This window comes from Pagrus major, chromosome 12, assembly GCF_040436345.1.
Source record: "Pagrus major chromosome 12, Pma_NU_1.0".
Lineage (NCBI taxonomy): Eukaryota > Metazoa > Chordata > Actinopteri > Spariformes > Sparidae > Pagrus > Pagrus major.
Window position 1 is genome coordinate 3914572 of NC_133226.1, and position 27072 is coordinate 3941643.

At 39.6% G+C, this 27072-nt stretch overlaps 1 protein-coding gene across 1 annotated transcript; it reads right to left on the reverse strand.

Annotated features, from left to right (window-relative positions):
* Window positions 1-3505: 3505 nt before the first annotated feature.
* On the reverse strand, window positions 3506-26002 carry slc25a25b (solute carrier family 25 member 25b). The gene is made up of 10 exons (XM_073478601.1): window positions 25586-26002; window positions 13447-13573; window positions 12596-12683; window positions 9834-9945; window positions 8204-8362; window positions 7923-8075; window positions 7730-7837; window positions 6387-6554; window positions 6147-6297; window positions 3506-4970 (listed from the first exon to the last, which is right to left on the reverse strand). Exons 1-10 carry the CDS (start codon window positions 25937-25939, stop codon window positions 4786-4788), a joined length of 1605 nt encoding a protein of 534 aa, XP_073334702.1. The 5' UTR covers window positions 25940-26002; the 3' UTR covers window positions 3506-4785.
* Between the last annotated feature and the right edge of the window lie 1070 nt (window positions 26003-27072).

Below are 27072 nucleotides of genomic sequence, written 5' to 3' on the forward strand. Positions count from 1 at the left end.
TGATTATAAGCCACTGAATGTTATCTGCTTTTAACTTTTGACTCTATTTGAAAATGTTTTTAATGGTCGCAACATAACTTCACATTTGCAAGGCTTTTGGAGAATGATCAACAGGACACCCATGTTAAATCCTTGTGTTCATCATTCTGCCTCCTGCCACCACTGAAATGTGGTGAACGTCTTTTCCAGGTGATGAATATCACAGTGAGATGTTTGAGGGTTGAAGACGAGAGCACACAAAATGAGAAAGGATAATAATGGCGCTGGCTAGAAGATGTGTCTCAATGTTGATTTTTTATTACAGTGACATAAACAACATTTGTCATGTGGTGCAAACTCAGGTGGGATTTCAGTTGTCTAGTTGAATATCAAATGAGCCCAAATCAAAACACTGCTGAACTAGTTTATTTAACAGTTGAGATATACAAGCATCAATATTGTTTTCACCATAACATTCTTTCAACAGATGCATCTACAAACAAACCACGACTGTACAAGAGCTCACATACTCATTCTGGCATCTCAGTCACGTACAGCTAGCATAATAAAATAAAATAGAAATATATATATATGTGTATATGTATATATATATATATACTGAATACACTTTGTAAACTATGCCACCATTTATCAATATATATTGGAGCCTTCGGTTTGTATAGTGTAGTAGTTCCTGTATATTTCAAGTTCTACTGGCGATCTTCCTGTTGGTCAGTACAACATAGTTAGGGCTACTTTTAAGACATTTGAGCATGTAACATTTACATGCAGCCACATAGTGACATCATTCTGTGTCACCATTTTATGTATACATGATATCAGAGCGAGGCATCAGACACACACTGGTGGAGCCAGAGGAAGAGGAGGAAAGAGAGACGGACTGAGACATTTGCGTCTCAGCCTGTGAATGAGGATCAATAATCACATGAGCAGATATAAGGCCATCATCTCTTCTCCACCTGCTACAAAGACACAGCGTGGTTTCAAAAGCAGACGTGGTGCTGAAGTAAGGCGGCTGACAAAAGCAGCGTGGCATTCTGAAGGTTTAAGCAGAAACACACAGATTGGACAGAGTGCCGGTTTGTACAGCAGGGGAGCTGCTCTTTAAATGGACACATCCTTCCTCTTGTTGCATTAATTCCCACAACATACTCTTAATTCAATTTGATGAGATCATGTTCAGAATGTGTCTCTGCTGCCCAGAACGTGTTTAGTCTTCATGACAGTCAGCTGGGCTTTTGCCTGAGAGCTGTTTGCAGCTGAAATGGAGGATTTTCATCTTTCTGTTTATCGCCATAATAAACTGCTCCTGCTGCTGACAAATCAGTGGACTCTTTGTATGGAGGCTCCAAAGTGTTCAATAGCAAATAATAATAAAAAATAAATAACTTTAAAATATACAGTAATATGAATACATTCTGCAAAACATATGCATGATATTTTTTTAAATTCAACTCATTATGCAATATTTTGTCATCTTATTTTCAGAATTTGGTGAAGAAATGGCCAGAGTTCAGAAGTAGCTCCACCAATATAGGAGGCAGCATAACTGCTGGCTGCTGCTCGCTATACTCTTTGGCTGTCGTGACTAGCCACCGTTAGCAAATAGCCATGGAGCTCTACTCCCAGTGAACACAGCTGGACACCAGACTGTGGTGACTGATGATGACTCTGGGATCAGAAGAAATGGCATGAGAGGACAGGAGAGGCATGAAGTGGCTGAAGGTAGAGGGAGAGTTTGGCATCAACAGCAGGTGAAAACAAATGTAGAGACGGAATATTTTCACATCTTACTCTGTGAATTTTCTATTTTCTATTTTGACTAAACCTGTGGAAAGAGCTGAAATGATAGGGGCTGTCAGACTGTTGTCATTTTCCTCAACAACACCTGTTGTGCATGTATGGCACATAATATCATTCTGCCACTATAATGTCAGCGGTGTTGTCATCATCCACTCTCTCACCTTTGAGCCAATCACATGCCTCCTGCCTCTTAAGCTAGTAAGCTCAACCACTATGAAATCTAGCCATTTAGCACCTGTTAGCTAGAGCAACAACAATGCTAAAGTAATTCTGAGTCAACCAACTAGAGGTTTCTGCTGGAAATAAACAAAATACACAGGCAGAGTCACAGATCTCTTCTTCTTAAAAAAAAAAAAAAAAAAAAAAAATTAGCTCAACAATGCAGTTCATGCTAGCAGGTCAACTCAGTTTCTTCTGACACATTTTGATTCTAAAGATTTCCTTTAGAGAAAGACACAACTATGTGAAGAGCAGAAAGACAGACGTTTTTCTCTGTGGTTGCTCTATACAACATAATGTATTTCTATAATTATTTATTAAGTATTGAACACTTTGTGGTTCCATATAATTGACGCTTTGAAATTCAAACCACATCAGTCGCTCTATCACCCAAAACAAACCATGAGTCTCAGTTTTTTTCACCAAGACCACAGATGACCCTAAAAGCTAAAAGCCACCTGAAAATTATTCACTCAGCACAACCAACAGATCACAAATTCACTCATTAATCGTTTTTGTAAAAATAAATACATAAATACAGTAATAAATAAAAACAGGAATTAAAGCAGAGTACCTTAAAGTGCATTCAATGTTCCACAGACTCCTCCTCTGATAGTGTTTAGGTACATTTACATAAGAGAGGCTTGGCACGCAAGGCACTCATGGGAATCTGTGACCATTTAACACAGGCATCAGTCAGGTTGGGAGTGCTGCCTCTGCTCGGTTGTCCTGCCATGTCACTTAAAGGAGTATTTATTTACAGCGTACAAGAATGGAGATGTTAAGCCGACAAGCAGGTTAAATCTACCTTAGAGATCTCCTACCTACCGACAACATCTTAAAAAATATTAACAGGAATTAAACCTGTAAATCCTTGTCAGAAAGTTACTCCTGTGACTAACACAACTACATTTTCCCCTGATGACTCATGTTAAATCGGTGGAAAGGGAAACTCAGAAACTAGGGGTGAATGTATGATAACTGATATTTTGTACAGGAATAAGGGAGGAATGGAGGCATATCTCAAAGAGGCTCCTATGAAGCTTCTGTGCACAGTTTAACCTAACCTCACAGCATTATACTGTTAGTGCTGAACGATTGACATCACCAAAGCAAAACAGGCATCTATCTATCTATCTATCTATCTATCTATCTATCTATCTATCTATCTATCTATCTATCTATCTATCTATCTATCTATCTATCTATCTATCTATCTATCTCATATTCATTTTAATCTAATTGAAACTTCATTATGTAGATGAAGCCATGTACTGATACCTGTTATGAGTATTGACAGAATGTGCCATGTTGACTAAATAAGATAGTTAAACACAAAGTGAAGTTTAATCACTTGTGTTTTATAAAACCAGGATCAACTGGGTCTAAAGATGAAGATATTATTTTCTCTTTTACATGCTGTAGCTTCAGTAAAATAAGAACATGTGTAGCCTTCCAGAATAGCACTTCAACTGACCTGGTTTGAAAACATAAATGCTGCTTTGCTGAATTGTACATTTCTACAATTATGACAGGAATGATAGATAGTGTAAAGGTTCCCAGCACTTCACAGGGACCTTAGTGTGGACATCCACAGCATCTGAAAGCAGGCAAGCTGCTCTTTGGGTTATTCATCCTGATCTCTTTTGTCACTGACTACCGCTGCTTATAATCCTTTCTCATCCACAAGGCCCACCTCTAATAGTAGCCACTTAGCTTCTTTGTTTACTGCTTGTGGTCACATTTGCTGTTTAAAGCAACAGGCTGAAGCCCCTTTTACTTTAAACATAGTAACAACTGTGTCATTCCTGGATCCTTACTAGAAGTGGGGTTATAAACATAAGGGTAGCGCTAGAGGAAAGGGGTAAGTTAAATATCAGGACTCATGTCTTTGGAAGCATTAATGTGTTTGGGGAATGTTTACAGGAACAGGCCTGAAGGGGGATGTTGGACTGTCAGTAATGGAAAGGTTGAACCTCTGGGCAGAGTGAAGGAGGAATGAATGACTGTCACAGATCACCAACATAATACTGCATGTTTCTCAATCCACAGCAATGTTGGTAGATGTAGAAAAACAAGCTCTTGAGCTGCTGAGAGCCGGCTGTAGCTGAATATATTTTCACTAACTTCATTCAATTACTGAGGTCTTGTTTGACCAATGATCACCTTGTATCACAGAACAAGGCTGTGGGTCCCATCTAGATCAACATAAAGGAGCACATTTCATACCTGGTGAGGTTATATCCACATGGGTTTTGTGCACAGTCAGAGTACTTTTGCAGATTTCTAGTGTTCAAGTCTTCCAGTTGGGAGAAAAATACTTAAGTGATATGCCTTAGAAAAGCCCTTCAAGACATAGAGTCTTCCTTTTCAGCAGAGCTGCTCCTGCCACATCAGTGTCAGTGCCCAAAACAAACAGGTACATTTTACTGGTACACCAGTAAACCACTCAATTAATTCAATGTAAACTTGTGTCTTCCTAAATTAAGATTAACAGGACTTGAAGTACTGCTGGATTGCTCAAAGAAAGATTTAAATACCTGCAACGAACAGACATTGTGTCAGTCAAGCTTCCCTAAATGTAAAGTCTTCATTAGCCCCTCTACTTTCAAGTTATCCTTTAAACCCTGGGATTTGATTGGTGATTTAAATATGCAGAATGCCAGCTGCTTCTTCCTTAGAGCCAAACACAGTCAATCTTCAGCTCAACAGAAAAGCAAAGAAAATCTTTGGTTTTCTCTTGTTCTCTCTCTGCCTCCCACTTCACTTTGACTGGACCCCCAGCGTCATCTTTAGGTGCTCGTAGACCACATAGCTGATGCTGACAGATGGAATGACCTTCATGAAGTTGGGTGCCAGGCCTCTGTACAGTCCCGTTACCCCCTCGGTCCTAATGATGTGTCTGAACAGGCCTGACATGCTCATCTGAGGGCCTCCCTCCATGGTAGCTGAAGAAACAGAGGGAGGAAAGACTCAGCAAACACTGCAGCAAACACAGAGCTACTCGCTTGTTGCCCTCTGGAGGCTAAACATATGAATAGGTCCATCATACATAAACAGACATATAAACATCACACACCATGTCCATTAAAGATGCTCTCATCTGGACTTTTAAGTCACAATAAAATCATCTCACATTAGAACTCTATTGATACTTTAGGAGGTGGTTGCTCCTAGCAGTGGGGAGTGAGAGGAGCTGCAGCTCTCACCACCTTGCATGTCTATTGACCTCTGCCATCTGAGTCGATGATGAAAGTAATGTGACCATGGCAACAGAGAAACCACACTTAGGGAAATGATGAAGGAGCTCATTTTCCTATCTGATTTTCCTGAACTAAACATACACCTTAAACAGACTAACCTATTTAAACAAAGCTGTCTGCAGCAACATCAGCCTCAAGGTTTGATTATGTGGCCAATAAACAATATTTATGATATCAGTTAAACTTGCAATATTAATGGTGTTAAACTGCTCAACATTCCCATGTTTTACATGATGACGTTATAGTACTGAGGGCGGCAGCAACCTCGCACTGCAGTACGGTGTCAGCTACTGGGCAACAAAGAGGTAATCAGACACATTCAGAAAATATCTCCATGTGTCAGCTCAAAAACACTGAGTTCACCAAGAATCAGCTCAATAATAAACTTGAATCATTTACTCACTCGTTGGTTTTTAGAAGCAAAGACAGTTTTAGTCAAACATTTTCACATTTTCCAGCTCATATATTGTCGGTGCTGTCCAATTGTATTCCACTCTTGGAACTGAATGTCGGCAGAAAATCATTTTGGCAGTTGTTCTGTAGTGTTGTGAAACAAACAACTTGTGGCATTTTAAATTTTCTTTCAGGTAGCAATTAAATTTACCACTGCTGACATTTTTTTGAATGGAACTTGCCCATGAAAAAGGAGCTTTATAGTAATTTTTTATGGTAATGAGCAAATCTCATTCATCAGTTTAAAACAAGCAATTTAAGAGTATTTTGTGCAGTTACACGTTTGCTGAATCTGACTCGGAACACTTGTACGAGCAAACCTCAATCAATTAATCTACTGAGTTGATTCTGAGATTCTGAAAATCATTTCTTCATATCATTCTAACAGATAGTTCTACAGTGACTGACCTTGTCCCTGCATTCGAGTCCTGACCAGGGCCAGTGGGTAGCTGGACAGCTGGCCACATGTGCTGGAGGTAGTGCCACAAGCCAGGAGCACAAATACTCCCGGATCAGCGCTGTCTGTGGCGAAGCGCTGCAGCCAGGAATTCTTCAGAGTCTGACAGAGAAGAGCAGAGCAAAGCAGTCAGATTGAACTAAAAAGCAATAAACAAAAAAAGATGTCATCCCTCGACAATAACCACACACCTCATAGACAGCCAGGTCGATGCCAGCATAGGGTATGATGCCCAGCATGTTGGGGACGTAGCCCTTGTAGAAAGCAGCCACACCCTCCTTCTTGAAGATATGTTTGGCACAATTCAAGATGCCGGAGTACTGACCAGTCTTCCTCAGGGCTAATCGTGTCTTCAGGACCTGAAAGGACAGGAAGTGATGTCAGGCCTCCTGAGAGGTGAGACAAACCTACACTTTGTTGTCCAAGAATTGTAGAAAATCTTTCAGAATTGAACAAACATGGATTAACATATATATGCTGTGCATCATCTTTCATATGAAAAATGAGTTGCGTGTTATGAACCTCGTTTACATAAATTACTTGCTCACACTTTGTGCATAACTGAAGGTCTGTGAGTCTGAGTGTGAAGGTGTGTTTTCCTCCTGATAAGAGGTCACAGTACAGTTTCACATGATGGTTGAAGGCTAAAAGTTAAAATGGGCAGTCAGTCACAAGACAAACAGAATCCACTTGGATATTTCTGCATACAAACTAGGGATGTCACGATTTTGATTCCAAACTGAAAAATTAATTAAAAAAGGTATAATACTATCAAAATAATATGACAAATGAAATGAAAACACCGTAACTCTAAGATAAATGAAAATGGGTTTAAAATAAGTTTAGCCTTAACTGTATTTTTGTTTGCTCAAATGAAATTATGTTTTGCTTGTGCATAATTTCTCTTCAAAATATAATTTATGTGCTTGCAAGATATATTTTTCTGTGCTCAAAATCCCCCATTGCTCCTTCACGAATGTGGCACAAATATCATGGCATAGTTTAAGGGCCAGTTCTAGTGCTACCTCTTTGCACAGTGTGATTGTGGCTGACAAGTCAACAATAAATAATATTCCTATTGGGAATAACTTCAACTCCTGTTTGAACTACATTTAGTTGAATAGGGTTGCCTAATTCTACTACTGTATTTTTACATGGGTCATAATGGTGGTACTTGGAGAGCCGGATATTTTCTGAGGTCGTACAGGGTGTAAAAAGTTTGAGAACCACTGCTCTAAACTATATTTTTAAAGAAGAATTTGACAATGTAAATGACAGTTGTCAGGGCATAAAACCAGTGATGAAAAATCCAGAAGTGATTGCCACAGCCATCAATGTTGGAAAAAAGAAGTTTATCTTAAATTCAATCATGGATTTGGAGATTTGTGACTTCCCTAATATAAACATAATGAGTCATGAGCGCTACAGTACAATAACAGAATGAATACAATCTTAAACAATTGTCTGGTGTTTCTGAAACAAGTTCTTGCTTGATAAAATGGCTTCACTCTGTCTGTGTTCATTAGTCTCTCACCTCCATGGGGTAGATGCTGCTCTGAGCGATGGCTCCAGCCAGAGAGCCTGCCACCAGTCTCTCTGAGATGCCCAACGTCTCCTGGTTGCTTCCAATTAATCGCTTAATCTGTCAGACAGGTCATCCTTTTGTTACGCATCAACACGACATGTGACAGAAATATGTGGCTTATTGGAGCTGTACTGTTGCATACCTGTTCATATGCCATGAACTTAATAGCAGACTCAGGGGCGATTTTGATGACATTGATTCCGTTGCCTCGCCACAGTGACCTCACACCGCCCTCACGGATCATCTGAGTAAAGCCCCCACTGATATGCATGCTGTTGCTCTTGGAGCCATGAACCTGGGGAGGCCAAGACCAGGACAAACAGTCAGCATATATTCACACTGAGATCATTAATCCACTTCCCTTTGTGCAGTTTGCCGAGAATATCACACTCCCTCATCCATCAGCTGAGTGTTGTGTTTTACCTGCATGAGGACTTTGAGCCTGTCCAGTGGTGCTGTGCAGGTTCGAGACACGGCACCAGCTCCTCCTCCAGCTACTAAGTGTCTCCACCACATTCCTGTTTGCTTCTCTTCTGCAGTGAACTCATCTGGCACCATCAAACTCTCCCCAACATCAAAGATCTGAGGAGGAAGCAGAGGGATTGAGCCTGTTGACACACCGATTCAGTAAACTTGTTTTGAATACCCAAACGTATTGACATGAAATAACAAGTCAGGGCATTGTGTAGTATTATTATTATCATTACTGTTATTATTATTATTATTATTGTTATTATTGTTATTATTATTGTTATTATTATCATTGATATCATTATTATTATTATTATTATTATTATTATCATCATCATAAGTGCAGAAGATCTGGTGTGATACAGAGAAAAGTGCTGTATGTGTGTATGAATATGTGTGTGTTGTTTTTTTTTAATGGGTTGCGGTCTACTCTTTTCCTGATGCAGACAGAAAAAATAGAATATTATCACTCAGTAATTTCAGGATGGCAACAATAATGGTTAATTGTGACATCCCATTTGGACTTGATTAATATTACAGGACACATGCAGTCACTGGAGACTTTCCCTGCTCCTCTGTTATCAAACTCATCGTCCCAGGAGGCAAATTAGTCTTTAGCAAATTACAGGAACTGGTTCTGTTGGAAAATCGTGTGACCCTCATCATCATCTGGCTTATCAATTTATTCAGTATTATTACTGATATTAGTACTATTTAAATATTTACCAGTAATATAATTACTTATACATACAGTAATAGACTAATCCCATCCACATGCTCTAACAATAAGAGGGACTGGTATCAGAGTTAACATTGTGTCCTTTTGAAGGTTTTGCAAATGATAAAGGCATTAAAAGACTAATGTTCACACATAACGTGACTTTAACATTAAACCTATGGGAGTGTATTTCTGCCACAATGACAAAAAATCATCTCTTTATAATGAGAAACTTTTCTTGCTTTTACCTTTTTACATTATAACAACTTACATATACAATGTATTCCTGTTATATTATTATTTTCTCCTTATTATTAAAGACCAATTATTAAATTTTTCTTTCTTTCTTTTTACAGCAACATATTTCTTTATGTTATTATTATTATTGTTACAAAACTTTTTTGTTACAACACAAAACTAACTCAGTGTAGCTCAATATGCATTACCATTAAGTGACAAATAGAACAGTTTGAATATACTCCTTTCTGACCCAAACTGTGCCAGTTCTTGTCCTTTGCATGTACTTTGCAACTGTACGCTGTATCACAGGACCTCTTATTCAAAGCTTTCTCCTCCTTGGAGTGGTAGATGGGGAAAGTTCTCAGTTGGGTGTTTTTGACTTTGAAAACAGAAAAGATAACCTCCAGCATTTACTCTAACTGCATGCACCTAGCATCAATCAGTGTTGTTTTATGTTTCTTTGGTAGCGCCATCATTTAACGTAACACTGTGGGAACCGTGTTCAACACTTAAAGTCCCTCTGTCGAAGACATCGTCCCCACAATAACATTTCAGTAGAAAAGTTTCATGTGTGCTTTTCATGTTTGCTGCTCTTGCTGTGGAGTAGAGAGGAAGAGTGTGTACCGTGGAGTGTTTCCAGTGAAGTATGATCTCAGGAATGTTGTCAGCTGGATGCAGGAGGTGGTAATCCCGCCACTCATTCCAGTCGATTGTCATTGTGCCATTTTTATCCATACTGAGGACGTGAAATAACACAGACTGTTAGAAATTTGACAGATTTAGACAGCAGAGAGAACAAGTTATCTGTTCACATGCACTGTTACTTCTCAGTAATGATAACATTTGTTCTTTTGGCTTCCTTTACAAGTACAAGTGCATTCTGTTGTAGCAGGATGCTTTACTTGAGCGCCCTGTGCCACAACTGAATCACCATATTATCACAGTATTTCTTTGTGTTACCGAAGTGATATTTGTTGCAAATCACTGAAGAAAGCAGCTGGTAGATGAATAAGACAGAGACTATGCAGCGGTGATCAGTGCAGCAAGGAGACTATAGAAGCTACTACTTACTACAAGATAGGGGCCCAGATATGACCCCTCCTTATTCTGAGACCAGCCAGAGAGGAGAAGAGACAGACAGACACACAGACAGGAGATTAGAAGAACCAGACAAGGATCACACTGAGCCATAACAACATGAGCCAGTTGCTGCTACATAAACAGAACAACTAGACCATGGCTGAGCAGACTAAAGCCCTTTGTAGACGTGGAACATGCATCTGTTCATGGCCGCTCTGTGTACGAGGCTATGGGCTCACATTAAAACCTTACAGAAGTCCTGATAGCTCGTTCGATCTGGCTTTTGTGCGCAATGGGAATGTGTACACTCTGCATTTACACCTGGTTCAACTGACTCTGCAGCAGACAAAGGTTTTTATCACCTCTGCTCGGCTGGGTTTTGATCTAAACGTAAGACTCCGGTGAACACACTAAATTCCGCCATGTGAAGTGATGATGTGTTATCAACATCCGGTGGTGGCGGGTAAATAAGGAAGGAATTTGGGATGCATCTATCCAAAGACGTTTTATTACTGGACACAGTGTTGGAGGTGGAGCCCCGTTCATTCCTATGAAAGCTGCTCAGTGGTGTTTAGAAGCCAAAAACGCTCGACTTCCCGCATGTAAAAATACCTGAATCGCTATAATTTAAACTTTGCAAATGTTATTGGACCAAATGGCTGAAATTATGATAGAGAAACACATTCATGACATGAAACCTGACGTCAGTGACGTACAACGTAATGCTTCAGATAAAAATCACAGACGGGCTGCCTTGCCTGCGGGAAGTGGGAATGGGGTCAATACGCGATTTTTAGCATTTAAAAACCTGTGTAGACACGCTTATTTTGGTGGAATAGTGGTATAAGTTTCTAGAATATAGGACCATTAAAAGTTAAAGGACATCCATTTGCTTTTATGTGTTATTTAAAGCACTTTACTGGAAATGTATTAATTCATTCTTGCAGTTGGCAAGGATGATTAAGTATCAGGATGGCGGCCTGATGATTTCTTTTTAAGTTTACCAGTTTGTTCCTCACAGTGAAGGGAAAAACTGCTCTGACATGAGGTGAATCTCCTAAACAATGTAAAATCAGCTCATTCAAAGTGTTTTCTGGTTTATCTAACTGAGGAGACGAGATGATAATCACGTGATACATTTACTACTGTACCCTTAAAAAGTGGAACTAGATAAGCATTTAATCTCTGTGTATTTGATCCTCCTTGGTGATCTCAATTCAGACTGGTTAACCTCAGCATCAAATAATCCAATTATTTGCACAAGAAATGTGAAATGGAGGAAAACTTATTCAGTGGTCAGAAGAAATGGACCACAACATTTTTTAATGAACAGGCTTTTGTGTACCACCTCTACTCAAGTTCTATTACTGACACACTCAAAATCCCTGACCCTGATTTAGCTTTAAGTTATTTTACCAATGTTTTTAACTCAGTTTTAGATAAGCATGTCCCTTTTAAAAAGACAAGGAGAAAATGTAGCTCCACTCTGTAGTTCTCTGCTGAGCTTTCTACCTTAATTTAAACCAGAAATAAAGCATGGGCTCTGGCTAGGCACACAAAAGACCCATGTCACTGGCTTGTCTTTTACACAGACTTTCTTCTTTGGGGTTGATAACGTTTGATGTTATCAGAATTATCTCTCAGACAAATTACAGTGTGTTAAATTAGGAAATGTCCAGTTCTCCTTTCTCCACATTACAAAGGGAGTTCCACAAGGCTCAGTGGTTGGAGCAATCTTATTTACCATTTACATAATGATATTACTGGCTCTTTACACAATTACCATTGTACCTGCTCACAGACATGGCTCACCCTGCATGTTCCAAAAATTCATACTGAGTTAGGATAAATTGCTCACTTGCTTGTTATTACGGTCATCAGTATTGGAATTTGCTTCAAAAAGATTTTGAGTTGAGGTCTTTAAAACCAGTTGGACAATTCAAAGGTTTAATTGCAAAGTTTATTGAATATAAGTCATTTTTTAAAATTTTTAATTGCTTTTATGGTTTTACTAGGTCTGACCTCGTCGGATTATTATCAGGACTTTTACATAAAAGTCTTTTTTTACCTGTAGTTATTAGGAGGACGTATACAATAGCTACTCAGATTCCAATCCCATGTGTAAAGATGTGACATATTACAGAACAAAAAAAACTGGACACATCACAGATACACACACAATCACACACACACACACACACACACACACACACACACACACACACACACACACACACACACACACACACAAAAACACACACAAACACACAGAGGGAGTAAGCAGATTTGTCATTGTGGAATGTCACCTTTTGAGAATCTTGTCCGCCTGTTCCTCAGAGATGTTCACTCCCAGGTCACGAAGAGACTGCATGATTTCTTGGGAGTCTATCCGACCTGCACCAAAGAGATACAATAGTTCTTTATTATACACAGTTTTGTCTGCCATGGGCACAAGGTCACCCAGGAAAAGGAAGGTTAACTGGTGATTTATTTCTATTATAGACTAAATGATTGAGAAAACTCAAGTTTTATCCTGTGTTGTTGGTATTTTTGACTCTAATGAAAACAACAATAATACCACTTGGAAACACTAAGGGGGAAAGGTGCCTGTTGACACTTTTAAGGTGAAGGTAAAGTTAAGGTGAGCTCCACTGATGTTTTCATACAGGTCAATTTACTAGTCACAGTGAGCAACACTCAGCCTGTAAACAGAGTTGTATAATGCCCTTGAATCTTTGGAGGAGGTCTATCAAGTCTTATGAAGAGACACCATTTCTTGAATTATGGGAATAGTAGGATTCAGAGTTTTTTGGAACTCTGGAATCAAGAGATCATTGACACTGCTGCTTTTTGAACACTCTTCTTTTTTCCGTCTCTTCTGAGTGCTCCAAGTTTAAGGAAATGCAATACCAAATCACTGGAGAAACCCATTTTTTGTGATACTGTATCAGTCCTGTCTAGGGCTGTGCGATATGAGCAAAATCTGACTAAAATCTCATATAGGCGACCAAAACAAAATAAATGATAGAACATGATATGAAATGACAAATGATTTCCTATGCTACACAGTATATATCGTCATATCACACTGCCTTAGTCCTGTCTGTTCTTAATAACCTAGCAGCAATGAGTCACTAGTTGTAATGAGACTCCTTACCATCATTCTTCTTGTCTAGACTCTTGAAGACCAGCCGGAGTTTCTTCTCGTGGTCTCTGAGATAATGAACAAACTCCTCAAAGTCTAACTGTCCGTCCAGGTCTTTGTCTCCAGCTTTCACTATTTTCTGTAAGGAGAGAAGAGACACGAGGAACCTTTGAGGGACTTGTGTCCATTGAGAAACAAACACGAGGGGGACAGGGAACAGCAGCTCTTATTTTTGTATTTAAGTGATGTCAACATGTTTCAGATGACTGTATTTACAGTAGCATTATCGGTAAAGGATATTAATTTGAACTCAATGGCCGCTGTTATAAAAGACAGCTGTATTGCTTTGTGGACAAAGTGATGTGACAAACAGCAGCAGAGGTCAGAGTGAGGAAGCTTCCACCATCTCCTACCATCTGTGCTCTGTTGACTCAGCCAACAGTTAAGACCACTTTACAGCCACCACACATATCAGGTTATCAGACAGTTCACAGCACTTTCTGCCAATACATCCTGCCAAGCCAACTGGAAGGATTTCTACTAGGAATCAAAGTTAGCTGGAACATGAATAGACACGTACCAGCAGGAAATGGCTACCTAAGAGAAGGAACAGCAGGGTGTGCAGGCCAGCGAATAAATCCACATGTTTGTCTCTGTCAAGATAACCCTGAGCAATACTTTGCCAAATGATTTGCTCTGAGCTGACTTGAGCATGAGAAAAAAACAAAAAAACAAAGTGCATCACTGGACTCACAAGATGGAGACCAGTCCAGACGCCAATGTTTGAGGGACTGGATGTGTTTTTATAATTCACCCTTTCATGAAATAAAACTAGCATACTGATCAGATTAAAGCAGTATTTTTGCATGTTTTAGCCCTTTACATCTGTTTCTTTTTATCTTTTAAAGTTAGGCATGATAATGCAACTGCAGCAGTGGAAGAAGTGTTGAAATCCTTTACTTAAAGCTACCAAAATTAACTTTAATTTTTGTGGATTTTAGCAGCCTCTGTGAGCAAAAGATAATGAGGGTGAAACTTTATTTTAGTGCCGTACCACCAGACTACAGAGCAGCATCTGTCCTCTGGCTGTGAGACTCCTCAGTTCATCCTCAGCACTCAGCCACAAAAAATAGTTCTCATTTTATTACTTATCCAACCCAGGTAAGTTGAAACTACGATGATTATATAGAAACAGCCAATCTTCTCACTGATGGTCTCGTTTGCTTATGCAGGTCATATAGGGGCATCAGTATTAAAATGAGACTGTTTCATAACCAGTTAAAACGCCTTGTAGTACATTTAAGCAAAACTTGCCTTACCACAATGTATAAATACACCTTTAAAAGTAAAAGTCCTGCATACAAAACACAAGTATTAACAGCAAGATGTATATAAAGTTTCAAAAGCAAAAGTATGAATGATGGACCCCGTCAATTACATGATCATATTGTATTATTATCATAACTATTTTAAGGCACATAGTCATGTACACTGATGTACACTGCTGCTACACAGACACCATCATTTAGTCATTCTCTTTTAATGAAAATTGACAGTTATCATACCATGTACATGTGCTTATCTATGTTTTTTAATTATACTGTATTACTGTTCTTAAAATATACATACATTGCAGGTTTACAAGTTGCAAGTTTTATGTCTATCAAAACATGAAATGTTAATATTATAAAATTATAATAACGCTTTTGTAATTTGTCTATTTTAATTACGTTAAGGGTCATTGTAACTGACAATGATATTAATAAATGTGCAATACTGTGCAATTTACATTTGTTAAGCAAAAATGTTCAAGATTCAAGATTCTTGAACATTTTGAACATTTTTGCTTAAAAAAATGTCAAACATTCGCTGGCTCAAGCTTCTTAAATGCGAGGATTTGCTGCTTTTCTTTGTCATTTAGGACAGTAAATGAAGAGTCTTTGGGATTTGGACTGTTTGTTGGACAAAAGAAGCAATGTGAAGACGTCATTTTGGGCTCTGGGAAATTATGATGAGCATTTTTCACATTTTCTTCTATATTTTATGGACTAAACAATAAATCTATTAATTTTGAAAATTACCTGCAGCTTGATGGATAATGAAAATAATCATTAGTTGTTTGCAGCCCTACCTCTAATTCTATTTAACTTATTGACTTATTTAGACATGCTCAATAAGCGGTTACTTTACTAATAATAATCTAATTGGCATAAGTTGTTGTCACTGGGAAAGTATCTGATCCCTAACAACTATGACTAGAAAATATAATGCAAATACATGATGGCACATTAAAAAATGTATACTTCCACTGAAACCAAAGGCAATAAGTAAATACAGGTCACCATTATTACACTGACACAGATCATCTACACAACACAAAAATAAAGTCAACTGTGCCCCCAATCCAGCAAATTCTTAAAATTACAGTACTAGAATGTTTTCATTCATACCTTTTTCCACGTACGATATGTCATCAATTCATGCGAAGGGAGAAATAAACTCAACTTGAACACTGACTTTATTCCACTTGGTAATCCATTTGATTCAAAACACTCAAATTCATTGTGGTCCATATTGGACATGGAGACATAGAGATACAGACACATCAGGTTTCCTCTACTGTCTAAGTCAAAGAATGAAGAGGTAAATGGACTAAACACAAATAGAGTGTTTGCTCTTTGTGGAATATTCCCTAAAAAACAGTGTGATTAGAGCCCATATATGAAGCATATAAAGAGCTCTACACCCACCCACCAGGACATCAGCCTGCCTCTCATTGGATCATCAACTGTTAACATAGTAAATAGGCTTCATCTCACAGAGAACAAGTGACGCCATCATTTCCCATCGCTTACTGAGTGGTCATACCACATAAAGTGAAACATGATAAAACTGATCACAACAGTTTCAAACTGAATGAAGCACACTTTTCTGTGTCTTGTGTTTGACTGCACAGACCTGACTATAAAAAAAGTTACCATGTGCTGATAGTCACTGTAAATATTTATCTTGGTGAAACAACTTTGTATAACTGTACTTTTATCTAAAATGTGTCAGTTAAAGTTACAGTTGAAAGTATAGTTTTACTTTTTTCTAATATTTGGATGCAATGGCCAGAAATGAACACAAGGTGGAGCACTCCTACACACTAGCAGTCAGTAAATGAATGGACTGCAAGAACCCTGAGTTACCCTTGAGGGGCACATGCTCCATCCAGCAGTGCTGCTCAGTTGTCAAAAGACCAGAGTGTGGTTGTACTGCTAAGTGTAAATGTTTGAGTGAGGAGCAGTGTGTTGAATAACGAATAATGTGTCCTTTAGCTCAGTGAACCAACACTGGGCAAGTAGAGGTTAACCAGGCTGAGAGTCAGCCATGCATAGCGGCTCTGTCAGGCTATACTTAGGCACAGTGTTACCTAATAGCGACATGTCAACATGCAAATGCTAACATTCTGATGTTTCGCAGTTATGTTAACCATGTTTTATCAGGTTTTGCAGATATTTGGCCAAAACCGTATTGGACAAATTAAACTTTTTGATCAAGAGATAATCAAAGTTAATTCATCTAGCTGAAAAGATCAGGGGGTCATCAATGTTCAACCAATGGTTAACCAGGATAGAAGGAGGGGGTAGGGTGAATATACCATGTCTGCACCATATTCTGTGCGAATCTGTAAATGTTGATATTTTACAGGACAATTTAAAACTCTGACCTGATGGTGGTGGTGGATAAAACAGTCACTAGTATGTAGGTACTTGATATCTGTACCAAATGTTCACAGTTTTACTGAAATTTCACTCTAACTCAAAGCAGTGGACCGACAGTGCGTGAATTTCACATACAGAGCAGAAAAGAACCTAATATGAATTTCATTTAGACTTCAATTCAAAAATAGCATAACTAATTTGTAATTTTCTGTAAAGATGAGAGATGGTTAAATTATTCGTAGTGAAAAGGTTACTTCTAGTCCTCGTTTTATGTCTATCAGTAGTTCACTTAACAGTAATTATCCTGCGGCTGGGATGCAGTGGAAAACAGGCCTACATCTGCCCACTCACTAAATTTAAATCCAACATATTGCCAGACAGGCGCTTTTCACTTTGACAACAAATCAGTCAGCTCCTCTAACTCTCTCCACACTAAAAGTTGAATGTGACTCCTGTTACTTTGTACTGCGACTCTGCTGCTGGCCACTCTGCTATATTACTACGATGGGTAAGTAATATAATTGGTGTAAGCCTGACTACCGTGTAACACCAGGAACACTGATTACTGTGGCAAGCCTAGTGCAAGGTTTAAATAAGTGATTCATAAGGAAAAAAGATTTGCACTGTTAAAAACTAATGTGCATACAGATGTTTACTTCTGTTTGCATTTTTTTTTTCATAAAAATGAAGAAAATATGAGCAGAAGTGCTGCCAGGTGTCTGGCGTGAAATAAAGTTCAAAAGTATTTCAGTGCAGAGTTTCAATAAGTTATTTAAGAATAGGAAAAAGATCTGCACTAACTGTTAAAAACAAATCATATAATAATGTATACAAATTGTGTTATTAAGGGAAATAAAATCAAAATTTTCTGAAATATTGTGCTTTCTTGTAGTACTTGAACGGTCTAGCAGCTCTCCTACGAGATGACAACACCAGCAGTGACCCCAAGCTAATTTGTGTTTGTGACCTTGTCTGAGATGTAAAGCTGGCCTTGATCTACAGTACATTACTGTAAGAAGGAAAAGATAATACAGCCTACTGCTTTATCCTACCTGTTGAAGATCTGTAGGTGGTGCCACCATGATTAATATTGTGGTCTTCTTCGGAGTAACATTACTCCTGCTGCTGTCTTTAATGTCAGATGAGTGCGCATTTGCTTGCAGCTCTCTGCAGTTCCCAGTAGCCTCGGTGTCTTTCTCCTCTTGCACCTGAGTATCAGCAGGTACACACTGTGTCATGCCAAAAAGGCTCCGGCACAGGTAACTCAGCATGTCGTGCAGCATCCTCAAACTGGGGCTTAGTGTGTCTGGGTGACTGCCCTCTACTCAAACACAATGAAGACACTTAACTGTGTTTGCTGGCTGAAAGAAAAGAGTTGAAATAGTAGAAGCAGTGTAGGAAGGTCAGCTGAGGACAGCCTGGAACTGCAGAGAGGGCTCCTCCACTTTCTTCCACTTCACAGCTTCAGCTCAGTGTCTCCGTGTCTCATCTTACTGGATCTTTTTCCCAATAAAATCGCTTCCCTGACAGATGTCCAAGTTCAGGTCCGTAAGCATCAAAGGCAGCAGGATAAAATGAAACGCTCCGCGCTAACTCCTGCCATATAACTTAAGTAAGTAAGTGAAGCATCATGAGTTCGCCATTCATAAATTCTACAATTTCACACTGTAAATATTTCATGTTGAGAATGATTAAATGATGGCAGCAGCAGACACTGCCACTGAACCGGCTTCAGTACCAGCAGGCAGAGAAATGCAGCAGAGAGAGCCTCCAGAAAGCTGCATCCTCACTGCAGCTGAGCCTGACCAATCACTGCAGCCCATACTCACAAGTCTGACTGTCAAGGATGGAACAGGCCAATGGAGGACAGGATAGCAGCATGGAAATTACTTTATGCCTCCAATGGTTAACCAGTGTAGAAGGAGGGGGTAGGGTGAAGCTGCAGGGTTTCCCCTCATTTAGTACCCCATCACAGCAGAAAATCTGCTGAGTGATGCCTCCCTCCTCCCTCCTTCACTATCCTCCTACGCTCCCTCTGAGTCATTCCAAACACACAGTTAGTATTCAGTGGGCTATCCCATCCACCCGACAGCCAAGCTCTGCCGCATTTAAATTCTCAATGTACTGGGTTCTTCCTGCTGGGAGAACTAAGTGTGACGCAGCAGAGTAGATCCATCTCTTCATAAAATCCTCAATACTTCAGCAGCTTTCTGCAGTTCCATCTTACTGACCGACTGCTTGGAGAGTACACTGATCCAAGTGTAACTGATTACTGACTGTAACGAGAGCCGTCTGAATAAAATATGTCAACCATAAAACCTGCAATAACTCCTGCTGCCGAATACTATAACAAGTCTCTCCCCACTAGCATGAAGGATTTTCGAAGTTTAGCAAAGAAAAGTCTTTACTTACTAAAGGATAAGATTTGCAATTGTTCCATATTTTACTTATCATTTACCAGGGGTTGAGATCTGAAGACATACATCTTTTGTAAAAATAGCCTAAAAAATATATAGTTTCATTTTTAATAAGGCTCAGTAATTTCCTAATCCAGCTGGCCACCACATTTAGAGCTCTTGCGAGTATTGTGATGGGCAGCAGGACTGTGTATGTGTGACGGAGTCAAAACAAACTACAGTGTTTGTGTTCGTGATAATAAAGGAACATGTCACGCGGTGCAATAGTGTGTTTTAATAGTTTTTGCACTTGGTCTGCACCATTGACATATATACATGTAATGATGGACAACGTATCATCACTTCCTCCCACTGTACGAAGCTGTGTAGTCTTAATTATTTGGAGGTTTAAATGTTGTTAAACTGAATAAAAAAGACCACTGCATTATACTGTAGACGTGCATGCGAACACACCCACAAAAGGTCAAAATTGAACCAGGAAGTAGCTTTCAAAAATCCAATGTTTTTACTGAGATATATGATATTAAAGTTTTTGTTTTTCACTGTTGTATATGCCATTTTGTGACAAGATGGATATCTTGGAAGTTTTTAAAAGACCTTAGTCAAATTTGGTGGAACATTATTCAAATAGACAAGAGACTCTGGAGGAGAATTTCTCTACAGTTTTTATCATCAGAGTAACAGATTTAGTGGATATACAGTCTTGGCAGTGGCACATACAGTGTTTGTGTAATGTAACCTTGAATTTGTATTTGTTTGACAGCAGGATCTAATGTCTGCGTGTCTCCAGTAATGGCCTTTCTCTAAATGCACTTTCGTTTATTAATCTTAATTCATCTTCACTGGTCAGAAGTGAGTGGCTGTGTTGTTTGATAAAAGTGTAGGGGGACAAGCTGTTATCTGCAGTTTAGTGGCAGTGAGTCAGCGCTACATTATCAGCAAGTGGGGGGAAGCCTGTAGCTTCTTCATGAAGAGACGCCCGTTATCTCATTTTGAACTCACACCTCATATACACTGTATGACAGGAAGAGGAATTGTCACAATTCACTTAACTACTCTGACACTGCTTTTCTTGGAAGCAGAGTCCTTTGATTGTAAGGCTATTAAAGATGTGACCTTATTATGTTAACCATATAGTCTTTTAAGTCTATATGGTTAACAATTTACATATCTAGCAGATACAGAGCAAAATTATCATTGTCATCATTAGCAAAAAAAGCAATGCTGAATGTGGTCAAAAAAACGGACTGCATCAGCAAAGTTTCAGACAGGAGGCTTCTATCTGCACTGGCCAATCAGGCTCTATAGAAACACTGTGAAAGTATCAAAACACACAATCCATGAAGAGACGTACGTATTCCGTATTCATAAACTTAAATACGAGCTGTCAGAACATCATTAAGGTTGTGTTGTCACAACTTTACAGTCAACACCCTCAGTCAACACCCTCAGTCAACACCCTCAGTGCTTGCAAAAACACCAGTGGTATTTTTCAATTACTTGGAAACTGGCTCTACTCGGTTTGACTTGGCACGTCAGGCCAGCACAGCAGGGATTTGCATTCTCATTTCAACAGGGCTACCTACTTGAAGGTGGGTCTTTAACTGATGACATAATTAGCTTGTGTTGTGGTCAGTGGAGCGGCTATAAACACTCTTCCTCCCTGATGCACGATTGAAAAAAGCTGCTAATGAAGCTCAATTAATTCAGTGGCAAACACGTATAAATTCTTCACAATAAAACTCAGCTGTTATTTTGTTCTTTAAAAGCTTTTATTATGAAGGAACACAACTAGGAAATGAGTTTTCACCAGCAGTAATTTAATACAACTCCTGAAACAGCTGAAGGTGAACAGATGAAACAGTAGAATACAACAGATATCTGAAAGTACGACTAGGGACGCTGGAGATAAACTAAACTAAAAATGTCTTTCTCAACTGCTTTGCTCAACTCAGCACGGTAAAATTGGTGATGGTAATGCAACTCAGCATGGCCCGGTTTGACTCAGCGCAACCAAAAGTGCCAGTGGAAAAGCCCCACAGCAGAGCTGATTCAGGAACAAGTTTGGCAGTGCCTGCTCAGGCCTGTGAAAGCTGACCAATCAGTGCAGAATAGGCTTTTCGAGAGGGGGGCCATCAAGAGACAGGCACTAAAACGGAGCGTTGAAATAGACTGTGAAAAGGTTGTGATTTTAATGTTGGTAAAGGAGAGAGACGCAAACTGCAACCAATGAGCCAATATGTCTCCTTTTTCCTCCATGGAAAAATACCTGAACAGATGTAGGCCTGCCGAAGGAGGCTTTGGGGTTTGAGAGAAGAGCCATGGGATAATAGAAAGAAAAGGGGACATTTGGCTAAAAATGCAACCAGTTTGATCCGAAAGTTAAGTGCTCAGAGTAGTTTTTAATAGTCAGGTCTCTCTCTTAATGGGTATATATCTTGTACATAAGGATATTCTGTCAATAAGTTTATGCTGTAAAACGGTTGTTAAAATACAGCAAGTTTTATAATGATGTTTTGTGGTGATATGAATGTGTTTTGGTCCGTGCTACTGTAACAAATACCTTATGATCGATTCTTTTACTAATTTATAATGTGAATAAACCAAATCGGCAAAATACTACTGAGCATTTTAAGACATTTCACTTGGCAATTAGATTTTGCAAGGCCCTACAGGTTATGTTTTGTTGTGTTTTCTGAGAATCAGTCAAGTACCAAACAGTATGTTATCAGGATATAATCTTCATCTTTATATGAGACTGTATGTTTGGTACTGCATTTGGATATTGCTATAACCTGCTAGATTCCAGAGAGGGTTTGAAGAGACATTCATGACCCTGGACTGTGGCCTGGAGAGGTTAATGCATCTGTGGGCCTCCTCTGCGTTAATTTACAGACTGAGCAGACACCGCCATTTCTGAACACACCAGCAAAGTTCTACAACATTTACACAAATCAGCCAGAATTCATGTGGATGCTATTTGACAAGCACAATGTACTAAAACACTGTTGCAGACCAAGTACACATACAAAAACTGCTCAGGAATAACTGTCCAATCCATGGAGGCCCCACCTCGCAGTCTACAGACCTCTTTTCATGTTTATGAAATTCAAGCAAAAAAAACCTCACTCTCTGTTGACACTCAAATGTCATACAAGTCAAACTTAAATGATGTTTATCAAAAGGCCCAGAAGGGGCATAGCAGAAAACAACCTCATTACATCTTACTGATGTCCCTCACCTTAGTATAAAATGTGAATACATAAGATTTAACTGGGTGAAAGTTTCTCCACGCCAATTTATTACCACCGTTGCCTATAATTAGGGCTGCAACTAAGGATCATTTTCACTGTCAGTTAATCCATCAATTATTTTCTCAATTAATTGATTAATTGTTCTGTCTATAAAATGTCAGAAAATGGTGAAAAAAGTCGACCAGTTTTTCCCAAAGGCCAAGACAACGTCCTCATATGTCTTGTTTTGTCCACAACCCAAAGATATTCACTTTGCTGTCATAGAAGAAAATATTCTAATTAGGAAGCTGGAATCAGGGGCGCCCATTAGCTCAGTTGGTAGAGGGGGCGTCCCATATGCAGAGGCCTTGCCCTCGCTGCCAGTGGCAAGGCTGATTGATGTTGGGCTGATTAGCACATTTATATTTGTTGGTTTGGGAACTCCTCTTCTCTGAAGTCAATCTCTGTCAATCTGTGCAATCTCATTATCCCAATGTCCAATTTCTGGGTCTCAATGTGCAATGGTGTAAATATTTTCGTCAGTGTGCAATAGTGTAAATATTTTTGGAGTTTTAGTTTCTTATTTATATTTTTTCTACTGCTTTTTTACTTACATTTGTATATATTTTTTACTTGTTTATTACTACTGTTTTAATTGATGCTCTCTATTTTTGCTATCCCCTTTGCTGCTGTAATATTGCAAATTTCCCTGTTGTGGGACTAATAAAGGATTATCTTATCTTTTAACTGCTACATTTGAATCTTGATTCTGATTGTGCTGCTGGCCTTTCTTGGGAGTGGGAAGAGTGGGGAGTCACAGCATGCTTTGTCCTGGTTCTTCTAAACCAGACGTAACAGGTGGCACAGTTGCAGTCTTCGTTTACAGGACATCGAAGATGGCAGACGAGGCTACTGACTCATCCATAATCATGACTGTTTTCTCTTCAATATCATTACTACATGTTTTCATACTTAATGTCAACGAAAGAGTGGAAAGCAATATATAAGCAAGAGAAAAGAGCACAAGGCAGCTACACAAGCGGACTCACTTGCTGTGAATTCTTTAGACGATGACCTGCTCTATTCACACATGGGCTCAAATGGACATTAAACAGACTTTATCTAGGGAGTCGGCAGGGTAAAGTTCGGGCCAAATGATTCAGACATTTGCGTTCGTACATACAGCTTGGTTGGGTGATGTCTGCAGAGTTTCAGGGTAGCATGGCATGTGTGAATGGGGCCTATGCCTGCCACCAACTTGATGTTCAGCCACTGACATAATGCATCTTGCCCATTTTAATGTTTGGCCAAACAGTAACTCAACCCTTCTGACTTTTCTTATATTGACTGAAGGTCAAGGGTTAAAAAAAACAAATGCCCTCTACAGGAAGGGACAGAGTCGTCTCTATTTTCTGAGACGATTGAGGTCATTCAACATCTGCCGGACTATGCTCAGGATGTTTTATGAGTCTGTGGTGGCCAGTGCTATACTCTATGCTGTTGTGTGCCGGGGCAGCAGGCTGAGGGTAGCAGACGCAAAAAGGTTGAACAGACTGATCCGCAAGGCCAATGACGTTGTGGGAGTGGAGCTGGACTCTCTGACGGTGGTGTCAATGTCCCCTCGGGGATAATAAAGTATTTCTGATTCTGAAGGTAGCATGTTACTGTTTTTTTTAAAATTATTATTATTATGTTTTGGCTTTGGTATGGCTTTATTGATATGACAGCTTCAGAGAGATGACAGGAAACAGGGTGAGAGAGAGGGGCCGTGACATGCAGCAAAGGGCCCAGGCCGGACTCAAACCCTGGGCCGCTGCTGCGAGGGCAAAGCCTCTGCACATGGGACGCACGCTCTACCAACTGAGCTAATGGGTGCCCCAGCATGTTATTGTTTAATGGAACTGAAAAATATTAATGAACAGGTGTACAGTAACTTGTGTATATTCATTGCAAAAAGACACAGTTGTTAACAGTTCTCTTAAAGAAAAGCTCTAGCTGTGAATGATTCAGACTGAAGCCTGGCTGTGCCATGCTGTGTAGCTTGAAGTTGTGAATTGTAATTGGGGGTTAATCCTATGACGTATGTGGTCTTGGATAGTTGCCACAATGTCAAATAGCATGAAGAGAGAGATGTTCCTATCCTCAACAAAGAGAGACATTTCTAGAGAAGTAGGGATTTTCACAACTCTGATCTGCTGCCAGTCCAGACTGTCAAATGAGGTCAGGTGGGACTCTTACCCTGTGTCTGCAAAGTAGCAACTAAGATTGCACCATGATGAGTATAAAAACAAATAGGCATCATCCACCAACTCTCAGCAGAAATACCTTTGAAAAGGGGGTATCCTAGACAGCTACAAAACACTTACTTTTCAACCAATCTTTGTCAAACATCTAAATGTCTTTTGGACTGCAAATAACCTGATTGTTGCTTATTAGTAGGTTACTTACATATCTGATATAAATTGGAGTTTTTCCCAAAAAATGTCACCTGTGTTTTGTCAACAATGTACATTTGTCAACACTTGTTTCTGTTCTTTACAGTCTTGACTCTTTCCCTGCTGTTGTGCTATCCCCCTGTTGTCGTTTCATCGTCCCTTACTGTTCTTATCTAAATAACACTGCGTTATCTTATCATATATATATTATAAATATATATTATAAATACCTCTATAAGTTCTATAATCATTTCCACGTGTACAAAGTAAGACAAAATATCAACAGCAACAAAACCAGACGGACAGATTTACACAAAAGCACACACCTCATTCACTTGAGATAAAATATGTCCACCTACCATGAGCTCATGTTCAGTACGATGCACCCCTAATTTCTTCAGCCCAATGGTCAGGTCGTTGACACAAATGCCTCCGTCACCGTTCACATCCAGGACTTGGAACAGCACTTTCAGTCTATGCTCCTGCTCAGGCCCTCCACATATGTCACATGGATGCGCTGACTTGCCGGGGTCGGAGTGCCAGCCGCTGGCCACGGGCTGTCCGATGACTGGTTTAGATGGTGAAGCCGATGAGGTGTCCGCGGCTTGCCCACCTCCACCGCCAGGGTCCACCCCTGGGTGGGTCTCGGCGGACCGGCACTGGCAGAATACATCACTGAGCAAGGGGGGCATCAACGAGCCCTGCTGGTGCATGAATGAACAGGTTGACACACTCTCAGACAACCGGTCGAGAGCCAAGTCAAAGAGCACTTGGGACGACTGTTAGCTTATATCTCAATCCCCGACTACCACGTCACATGCCCCTCCATGTCAGCCGGTATCGAAAGGAAAAGCCACCAGCTGCCCGCTAACTTACAAACCCGACTATTCACCACCAATACATTTATAGAGATAATATGAGACGAAAATGGGTCCTCTCACCATTTCCCACTTGATAAATTAGCTCAGCTAGCTAGCGTTTCCAACGTAACCTGATGGAAGAGTTAGATGCCGGTAAAACGAGACGCGATGCTGCGATGAGAATCCTGAGCTGTCAGCGCATTGACCGTCTATAAAATGCCTTCACAGCACCGAAAGGTGCAGTCTATACTGACGGAGCTCGTCTATCACACATCACGAACAATACAAGCTCCTGTTAAAGACAATAAAATGTTTATTCCGACATTTAAGCGCCGTTAACTTGCCCACCGCTGAAGACCAGTGTATTTGGGACCGGGAGCCGGGTGCGCCAGAAGTCTCGCTGTACAACGCGAGATTACAGCGTGACCGCATCAAAGGTTAGGTTATCTGCTTATTTACTACCTGAGTGACAACTGGCATAGAGCCGGGACACCTGGGACATGATCCGAGAAGAACTTGAATGGGAAACGGAGAATATATCATAATAATGTGATAAAATGGAATACAAAACTGAGAATATTTAATTAAAATCTGAAATGCAATTAAACATACAAACACGCGCAACACATTGGCGCCATCTATTGTTTGGGACATGGCTGACTGTACAAGTCAGAGGTACACTGAAGCCTTTTCAAAGGAATATGCCAATTGGAAATTTGGTGGCAGCAATTTCATGATAAAAACACTTTAAACGATGGCCAGTGCTTGCACTTTTCAAAGCATCAAGGCCTGTCACCAGCACAGTTTATAATCTTCCCATTATTTACATTACATTACATTACATTATTATTATTAATACATTTAAAATGAACAAACAATTGATGTGAATAGTAAAATCCAGCTGTATAGCACATCACATATCTACAACAATTAAAACACAGTAACTTCAATGACACTGTAGGCCTACTGGAACATTAGATAAAGTT